This window comes from Phaseolus vulgaris, chromosome 9 (assembly GCF_000499845.2).
Source record: "Phaseolus vulgaris cultivar G19833 chromosome 9, P. vulgaris v2.0, whole genome shotgun sequence".
NCBI classification, from domain to species: Eukaryota; Viridiplantae; Streptophyta; class Magnoliopsida; order Fabales; family Fabaceae; genus Phaseolus; species Phaseolus vulgaris.
In genome coordinates, this window is record NC_023751.2 from 1,989,711 (window position 1) to 1,999,056 (window position 9,346).

Below are 9,346 nucleotides of genomic sequence, written 5' to 3' on the forward strand. Positions count from 1 at the left end.
TCTAATGATAGAAGTAACATGATTTGTCTTACTTATAAAGAGTGAGAGAAAATGAGAAAGGAATGTGAAGATTTTTTTATGATATAACTAAGTAACTTGATGTTTATATTGTAATTTGGAATAATTTCTTGCTACATAATTTAAAAGAATATATTGTTAAAAAAGTTAACTTTAATATATATATAGGGAAAAGTTGTTATTTATATTTATTTTGTTATTATTTAGTTCATTTTAATAGCATAAAATAATATCTATTTTTTATTTAATGATAATGCAAAACAAAAATTACACGTAAATGTGAAATTGTAATTTGACTGTCCTCTATTTTTTTTTCATCAAGGATCTGTTTATTAGTTTTTTTCTCTCATGACTTTAGTGTTTAAATAGTATAAATTTTATAATTTTGATCTAATTTTCAAATTTGCATACATTGTTTTACAACATAATATATTTATTTAAGGTGTCACCAATAAATAATTTACTAATTAAAATATAAAAATTAAATTTATGAATTTTTAACATATGAAAAGTAATCATAAAAAATGAAAGTAAGAAATAGTGAATCAAATATTAAAACAAAATTATAATTTAGCCAAAACAAAAATTATTATAAATTATCTTATTAGAATAATCTATCTCACTTGCGGAAAACTTAACAAAAGAAAAAATCTTAAGATGGAAAATAATTAAAATTTTCTATCATCATTTAAATTGAAAATTTTATAATTGTTAATGTAAATAAATAAGAAGAGCTCGCAACCTTATTTTTTTATTGAATTAAATTTATAAAACTAATTCTTTTTTTAATTTTAATAAGTTAATTAAAATATTTTATACATATAATGTAAAAATAAAATATAGATCAGTTTGTTCTCTCTTATAACTTGATTAAACATATGTAAATAAAATAGGATAAAAAAATTAGAAACTAAATAGGTTATTACTTTACCAATATATAATATGTTAAAAATTCCATTTAAACATGCAATGGAATCATAATTCCATTTTACTCATCAATTATATTTTTATTATTACAATATAATTATTAAGTGGTGGTTTTTGTTATGAAACTATTTTTTTTCAACCTTTTACCCCACAAAATAATTACATGCAAGAGATGGAGAAGAGAATTGACACGAAATGATTGAATCTGTATGAACGCTTCGAATGAATCACGTAATACACGCAATTTTGCTTCATTTTACATTTGAAATATATCCCACCATCAATGCAATCAAGTCAAATAATTTTGATGCCAAAGGCAAAAATATCTTTAAAATATAAACACCAAGCTGCAGCAGAAAAGAAAAGGAGCATAGTTTCATACTAAGTGCCATTCTTTTGTTTGAAAAAAAAAACTTAAATTCAATTTATAGTTATTCAAATTTAAATTTATTTTAATAAAATATATCTAAAATTTATATCTATATTTCTGAAATTTAAGTTTGATTTATTTAATGTTGAATTGTACAATATATTTTAAATTTTAAAAATTCAAAATCAAAATAAATTCGATTCTATTCAAATTATAAAATATTAAGTTGATGCATCCAAGTAAAATAGGACGAAGTTGAATTGAGTCATTTCATAATAGTTAGAGTCGTCTTATACTCGTGTTATGAAATGTTGGGTTGGATTGGACCCAAAACAATCAAATCAAATCACACCAAAGTCAAATTATCTTAGGTTAAACTCAGGTTAATTTGGATCAAGCCAAACCCAAGTTAGGTTAGACTAGACTGAGACAAATTTTAATTCAAGTCAAGTTGAATTAAGTTAGAACTATATCAATTTTAACTAGGTAGAGCTCAAATAAAATTAGATCTCTCAGAGATCATGTGAAGCTCATTTGGTTGAACTCATGTCAAGTTACATTGTTTTACAACAACGTATTAAAAAATAAAAATAAAAACACAATTAATTATTAGTTGGATTATATTTCAAAACATGATGATTATCTTACTTCATGAATGAAACTTTATCATCACCTTATAGCATCGAGATATTTTGATCTTTCTCTTTATTTCCTTTCGAGCCATTTCTTTAAATTCGTGTTTCACAAATACATGTATCAAAGAGAGTGTCTCTCTCAAATCCATTTGAGTGAATAATACTTAGGCAATTGCTTCCTGCACCATATAACTGCACCCGATTCCAGTGAAAAAGACGAAACTATCCTAAAAAAATTCCAAAATATGTGTTCTGGATTTTTTTTTTTCGGAACAAAATTTTGTATTACGGATTTTTTTATCCAGAATGGGTTTTTCATTTTTGTTTCTGGATTTTCATTTCAGAAACACAATAATTTCTTTTCCAGATTTTTTTTTCCAGAATGTATTATTTTTCAATTCCAGATTTTTTTGTCCGAAATAGAATTTTAAGTTTTTTTTCCAGAATTTTATTTCCGAAACTCAATAATCACTTTCGGATTTATTTTTCTGGAATATATTATTTTCAATTCCAGATTTTTATTTTCGGAATTAAGGGTATTTTTAGAAATTAAAAAAATATGTTGGGTGGAGGTTAAAAATGATTGGGTGTAGGAAGCATTTGCCTAATACTTATCTTAAAACAAACATACCATAAAGCATTTCCACCCAAATGGTAATTTTGGAAGAGGCCAAAAATTCGACGATGAAATGAAAATAACATGCAAATAACAATGTTTTTATTTGATTCAAGAAAAAAATTTAAAAAGACAGAGCACAATATGAATTATATATATATATATATATATATATAATATCTTTTTATATTCTTCATTCTATCTTCAATTTAAATGTAATTTTTTTTTCTTTTAACCATCATTTGTACTAATGTATAATCAAGATACAGAATTTTGGTATATTTTTTTCACAATATCCAAAGTCTCGCATTTTTACAACTTCTTTTATAAAAAAAGTTGTCTCAACACTTATTTCTATTCTAGTAACTACGACAAAAAAATATAAACTCACACAAACACGAGAATAAATTTCCGCTACATGAATATAAAAAAATTATGTCAAAAAAAACTTTACAGCCATCACATTTTGGCTATACTTTTGAAGTTTTTTTTTATTTGGATATAAGTCAGAATTATTAAAACCCGTAAAATTACATTTAATTTTTGAAGATGTAAATGATTAATTGTTTTAGTTTTAATATGAAATTGGATTTAACCTTAAAAGAATTGAATTTAATCAATCTGCATGTAATAGACTAAAAAAGACTGATGAACTAACAATGAGTTTAAAGATATAGTTTGATAGATAGTTGTTTTTTTTTTAACTGAGAGACAATCAATTCTATACAACTATTATACGATGCATCTAAATTTCAAATAACATTTTTTTATTTGCTGGCTGACTTACTTTAATATTTTATTATTAAAGTAAAGTTGATGGTTTGTGTAAACTTGTTTATCAAAGAAAAACTTTCTTTTTTAATCATGTGCATCGCAGGTTCAAGTTTGTAATGTTATTATGAAAAATATTGTTAAGAGGTAAGATCTATCTGGGTATTCTTAACCAGTGAATATAAAGTTTATTACATATTATGGAAATATAATATTTTCTAAAAAGGAAAAAGAAAGTAAAATGGATGACGATAATAATGAAAATATGTCTTCAACAAATCAGCCAAGCTCATTAATATATATATATATATGATTAATTATTTAAATATTAAAAATTAAACAAAAAGTTAAATATTACTAATTAATAAAGAAGTAATATCATAATATATTTACTTTGAAGTAAATAGTTACTTACAAAATTAAAATTACTTATGTAAATTAATCAGTAAATAAAAAAAACATGAAACTTAATAATAAAAACGTAACATTGAAAAGTTTATGATAATCATTCGTAAATTGCCGAACAATCAAAAGACAAATCCCAAAATATATTAGTATATAATAGAAAAGAAGTATGTTTTAATCTCCAAAATTAATATCACTTTTATAAATATACATTAAATCGAATTAATTAATTAATTAACATAAAAAATTAAACAATGAGTAATTGAAAAGTGAAAGCATAATATTAAAAAGTCAATGATGAATACTTAATCACCACTAGACAACGAATAAAAAAGAAAGTCTAAAGTAAATAATGTAAATATATAATAAATAAATATATTTGTATTTTATAATTTAAACATTGAATGCTTAATTAGTTATATATCTTAATTTTACGACTTTTTTTATAAATATAGAATAGATAATTTAAATAGAAAACAGTATATAATCTGTAGATGACGATAGAATTCTCAAAATTGTAGTTATGATGAAAATATTTTATTGGATGGAATTATTTTTCAATAAAATAACTGAATATATTTTAGAAAATAAACTAGATATTCATAAATATTAGATATCATATGATAGATTTAGGGCTTAGATAAACTTAGTAAACAATTAGAAAAGAAAATAAGATAAAATACAGAGTGGCCAGACTGTGACCACATTTGAGATTTCTACTGAAGATTATGGTACTAGAAGTATAACCCTTCACCACTCCTGGTTGGGGAAAAAAGAGACCGAATGAAAGATAATGGAAGACAAGAAAATTGAGGAATTACAATAATGATCGTGGCGATGCACATTGAAGAGTACCAATTGCTGCTAAAAACAAGAAAGCCAACTTTATGAAAGCTACTAGCTTTTAGCATACATTGCAAAAACCTCTCCATGAGTCTCTGCAAATTTGTCTTTTAGTTTATAAAAGTGAGTTGGGTAATAGCAGTCCTTTATAACAAAAAGCTACACTTTTAGAATACAACTGGAGAAGGAAACTCTGTCTTTCACAGAGCAATTCTTTCACAACAGAGAGATTGAAGGATCATAGTCCAAGAATACTCTAAAGACTAATACAGCACTATTTCACAGAGGGGGGAAAATGACCAACATAGCACTAAGAATATGTACAAGCTGCATCCAAAGAATAAAGAAGAACGTATTTGGAAGCATTTATCCCCTCTCTCTCAACTAAAATATATAAAAATAATTAAATACCCTTCATTTTATACCGTCACGCAATAACCCTCCAGCTCCAGCCAATCTCGCTAAAACCAAACACCAAAACCAACAAGTAAAAACACTCTTCACCCCACCTTTCTCATTTGGTTGAAAAGACAAGATGCGTGTCAGAGGTGACTCGAGGAAGTTTAAGCCTAAACAAGAATAAAACCATACGAATTGTAATTAAATCGATCCACATGTTTACTCCTGCTATATCACGAAGTTATTTTCAATACTGCTATGTCAATAAGTTCATTAAAGCAATAACACGACACTTTAAATAACCAAGTTGGTAGTTTACGCTGACCAAACCGCTAAAGAAATCATACGCAAATGGAACGCGGGCTAGAATCAGATACCTGTGAATATTAATTTCTATCGATTTCAGAAGATGGTTGTTGCGGTGAGCTGCGCCCACCATGTCTATGCACTTCAGCAATACTCTGAGAAGCTAGGTATTCCAGTGCAACAACAATATCACCAATAAGTGGACGGAATTTTGGTTGCTCCTGGAGACACATAGCAGTTATTGCAATTGCCTGATGCAAACAGCGCAAGGGGAAGTTGCCTTGTAAAAGAGGGTCTACCATATGTACAAACTTTCTCCGATCACTAAAATATGGGCGAGACTGGAGAAAAAAAAACCAAGTATAAGAAGCAATCCTATATGTGAAGTCATCCACAAAAATAAAAAGAAATTTGACATGTCAGTTAATTCCAATGATTTATCATAGTTAATGGAGAAACATCTAATGATCACACGTTGTAGGTTTCACAATGAGACATGATCTACTTTCTAGTTTTTCCACACTTTTCCATATAATGTGAGGATTCTCAATAGTAGTGAAAATATGAAAATCTTAAAGGAACCACTTACATGCAAAGCCAAGACAAACTAACACGCTTAACTTAAAGGGGAGTCTCTTTTAAAAGAAACTGTACAAATTAAACACTAACCCATGAAACCAAGTTTTGCTCTCCTGGTTTTCTACTGGCATCTATTGCTCTACGTCCAGTGATCAACTCCAACAAAACCACACCAAAGCTGTATATATCAGATTTAAGAGTTAATTTGCCACTCATGGCATACTCGGGCGCACAGTAGCCATATGTTCCCATTACTCTGGTTGAAACATGGGTATTGTCTCCAACAGGTCCAAGTTTAGCAAGCCCAAAATCTGACAGTTTTGGGTTGAATTCATTATCTAACAAGATGTTAGCAGATTTCAAGTCTCTGTAGATAACAGGTGGATCTGCTTTACAATGGAGATACTCGAGGCCACGAGCAGCTCCAACAGCAATCTTCATTCGAGAACTCCAACTTAGGGGTTCTTTGTCTTGGGTAGGATCTGAAAGGAGAGATAAAGTGGTAACCTGATTAGTAATGGTATATTTAATCATTAAAGGTAGGAGGTAAAAATCACACAAAGGAGAAACTGATTTACGGATATATTCCAAGAGGATTTCATAACAATTCAACCTAATAAAAACTACACTAATCTTGTCATAACTTCACATTTAGGCCAACATATCTATTATCTTAAATTTACCACATATTGACCTACACAAAAATAACCGTGATCTATTTTTAGTAAATACAGAATAATTCAAGCACAAAACTACCCTTGCTTAAAACCAGGTGTGTGACTGCAGATTGCAGAAAACCAATAATATGCTATAGAGCAAATACCAGTTGAAATATAAAAATGTAAGTTGTGTGCAAATAAAAATAAAATGCATACCATTATCATGATATTAACTAAAAAGTTCAAAATTTTACGTAGTCAACCCTGGATAGCAGCACACAACGGCCAACTCCAAGATTTCTAAAGCAGGACCCCAGGAAGTAAGATGACCACTATTGCAAAGTCTAGAAAAAAATAACATAATTTATATCATACACATATATACTAAAAGTAAGCAAAATTGAAGACATGGTCATAATTAATAAACAAAATCCGTTGTCATTGTCACTAGCATTCAAATCCAATACTAATCAGAGACTCGCTTTTGACTATTTGTTCAAATGGGAGAAGGGTCAACCTAATAAAGCTAAAAGGAGTGCCGAAAAGACAGAAAAATATAAAACCCAAAAAAAGGGGTAAAGTTTGGTTTTCAACGCTGCTTCAAAATCACAGACTCTAAAGCACACGACCTCTGTCATTTGCAGTGAAATAGCAGCTGCATTCCACTTCTTCAAACCTGCAACACTATATCTATATATATATATATACCTTTTTGCATCAAATAGAAGTCAAATTCGCTACTGCTCTTTCCTATTTGCTGCAGTAACAGTGTGTTTGCCAACATAGGATCAATTGGTTGGTGACTCGCCAGAGATGACAAGAGGATGTAGGACACTTGCCACAACCACGACAACCATTGTGGACGGAGCTGTTATCAAAAGCATGAAGAATTTCACACCACCATATATAGCAGCTATTTTGGAGTTATCAAAGGCATGAAGAATTTCATACCACCATATATATTTAACGACACTCTCCAGAAGCTGCTTGTGACCCCTACTCTAAAATAGTTAAATCCCAGAACAAGAAAACAACTAACACCCTTATTTAGAGGGAGCAAAAACCTTTTCTTCATAAGGCCTATGCTCATTCATATATTTGCATAAATACTAGTGAATCGGGGACACCGTTGTGATGTTGTCAATGACAAAACTTAGAACGCAAAGAATGCAATTTTCCCTCCATAGTGGACTAATTTGATTGGTATAACTCTCCTTAAACCAGATCCAGTCAGTTTCATAGTCAATTTACATTCAGTAATTGAGAATCTTTTCATGAAGAAGGAAGTGGACAAAACTAGAAATACTAGAAAAACTAAAAAAATCAACAGAAAACAAATGAAATATACCTAAGGTTAAAATAATCTAGTACTGCTAACACAAATGAACAACCCTTATCTCATAAGAACAGGATGTGCAATGTGCATAGTTGCATAGACTCTTGATTAACAAATACTGGGAAGACAACTTATCCAGAAAATTTAACAGCGTGTTTGGTGTTGCGTTTTGAATACGTACGTATGAGTTGACATGTTAGCATCAAATTATTAAAAGGCCAAAGAAACAGCTTTGTTATGCTTCAGAAAGACATGCGTGCAAAGGTGGAAAACACGAATCCAGACACATTAAGTTTGTATTACTTCCCGCAGTCAAACTTGTAATGTAGGTTACATACAATACAAAATAATGAACTAGAAAACATGATATAAGAAATCAACTTCTAAATGCTGAAAGTACACCACTCGTGGTTACTAAAAATAAGTTTACCAAAAAGATGATCCTCCAGTGAACCCATGGGCATGTACTCATAAACCAAAAGCCTTTGATCTCCATCAGTGCAGTAGCCAATTAACTTCACAAGATTAGAATGGTGCAGCAGGCTCAACATAAGAACCTCCGTAACAAATTCCTGAAAACCTTGCCGACCATCATGACTCAATTGTTTCACGGCAACAAGCTGCGCAAAAAAAATTTAATTAAAAAAAATAATCACAACCACGAGACAACAACCGAAATATTCAAATGCCCGAAATCCAACAGTCAGAAACTAACATTCCAAAAAAATAAAAAATAAAAACAGTCAAAATAAAACTTGCCTCGCCCGTTGAAAGTCGACCCTTGTAAACCCTTCCAAAACCACCTTCCCCGATTAAATTCACTTCCTTGAAACCCCTCGTTGCCGCAGCAAGTTCGCGAAAACCAAAACTAGCCGCTGCAGTACTTCCTTTACTACTGCTAACACTCTTCCCCTTTGCCTCTGAGGATTCTCTCTTCCTTTCACCCTCTGCAGTTAAAATTAAACACAGCATTAACAAATTAAACTAAAAACAAAACAAAAAATTAGTCTCGTAACGAACCTGAGGAGGCAGCAGTAGCAGCAGATCGAGCGCCATTGTCAATTTCAACCCTCCTGACATCTTTCCGGCGAGAAACAAAGCAGGAAAAACAACTCATAGCTACAGAGAACTGAATTTGGTTTAAAGTAAATAAATAATAATAGAAATTAAGAAGAAATAAGATCCGAATGAGTGAATCGGAGAGAGAATGTTTTGCATTTCTGATACCCCTCTCTAGGGATCACTGAGGGCAGTCCCCAAAATGATGATAATAATAATAATGGAAAGTGTAATAATATTAAATAATAAGAATAATAATAATAATAATAATGAAGATGTGCAGAATTGAAAGAGAAGGGAAATGGCGTTTGTGGAAGATAAAATTTAAGACGCGTTGGAAACAATATGAATCTGGTTTTATTTTGTCTGTTAGTTGAGGGTTGTTTCTGGAACTAGATGGAACACTGTATCTAAATTACTGGA

At 29.8% G+C, this 9,346-nt stretch overlaps 1 protein-coding gene across 2 annotated transcripts; it reads right to left on the reverse strand.

The window, feature by feature from the left end:
* Nucleotides 1-4,713: 4,713 nt before the first annotated feature.
* LOC137821799 (probable serine/threonine-protein kinase PBL21) lies at nucleotides 4,714-9,335 on the reverse strand. 2 transcript variants are annotated; one of them, XM_068626555.1, is made up of 6 exons: nucleotides 8,885-9,335; nucleotides 8,624-8,811; nucleotides 8,295-8,484; nucleotides 5,960-6,351; nucleotides 5,362-5,631; nucleotides 4,714-5,154 (listed from the first exon to the last, which is right to left on the reverse strand). In XM_068626555.1, the coding sequence occupies exons 1-5, from the start codon at nucleotides 8,979-8,981 to the stop codon at nucleotides 5,371-5,373; spliced, it is 1,128 nt and encodes a 375-aa protein (XP_068482656.1). In that variant the 5' UTR covers nucleotides 8,982-9,335; the 3' UTR covers nucleotides 4,714-5,154; nucleotides 5,362-5,370. The 2 variants fall into 2 exon arrangements, with proteins under 2 accessions (XP_068482656.1, XP_068482655.1); XM_068626554.1 differs by having other exon boundaries at nucleotides 8,280-8,484; nucleotides 8,885-9,298.
* Between the last annotated feature and the right edge of the window lie 11 nt (nucleotides 9,336-9,346).

Coding starts and splice junctions, on each gene's coding strand:
- LOC137821799 (XM_068626554.1), bottom strand. CDS start 8,981: ATGAGTTGTTTTTCCTGCTTTGTTTCTCGCCGGAAAGATGTCAGGAGG. Junction 8,812..8,884: donor TGCTACTGCTGCCTCCTCAG/GTTCGTTACGAG, acceptor TTTTAACTGCAG/AGGGTGAAAGGAAGAGAGAA. Junction 5,632..5,959: donor AGCAAAACTTGGTTTCATGG/GTTAGTGTTTAA, acceptor TTTTTTCTCCAG/TCTCGCCCATATTTTAGTGA.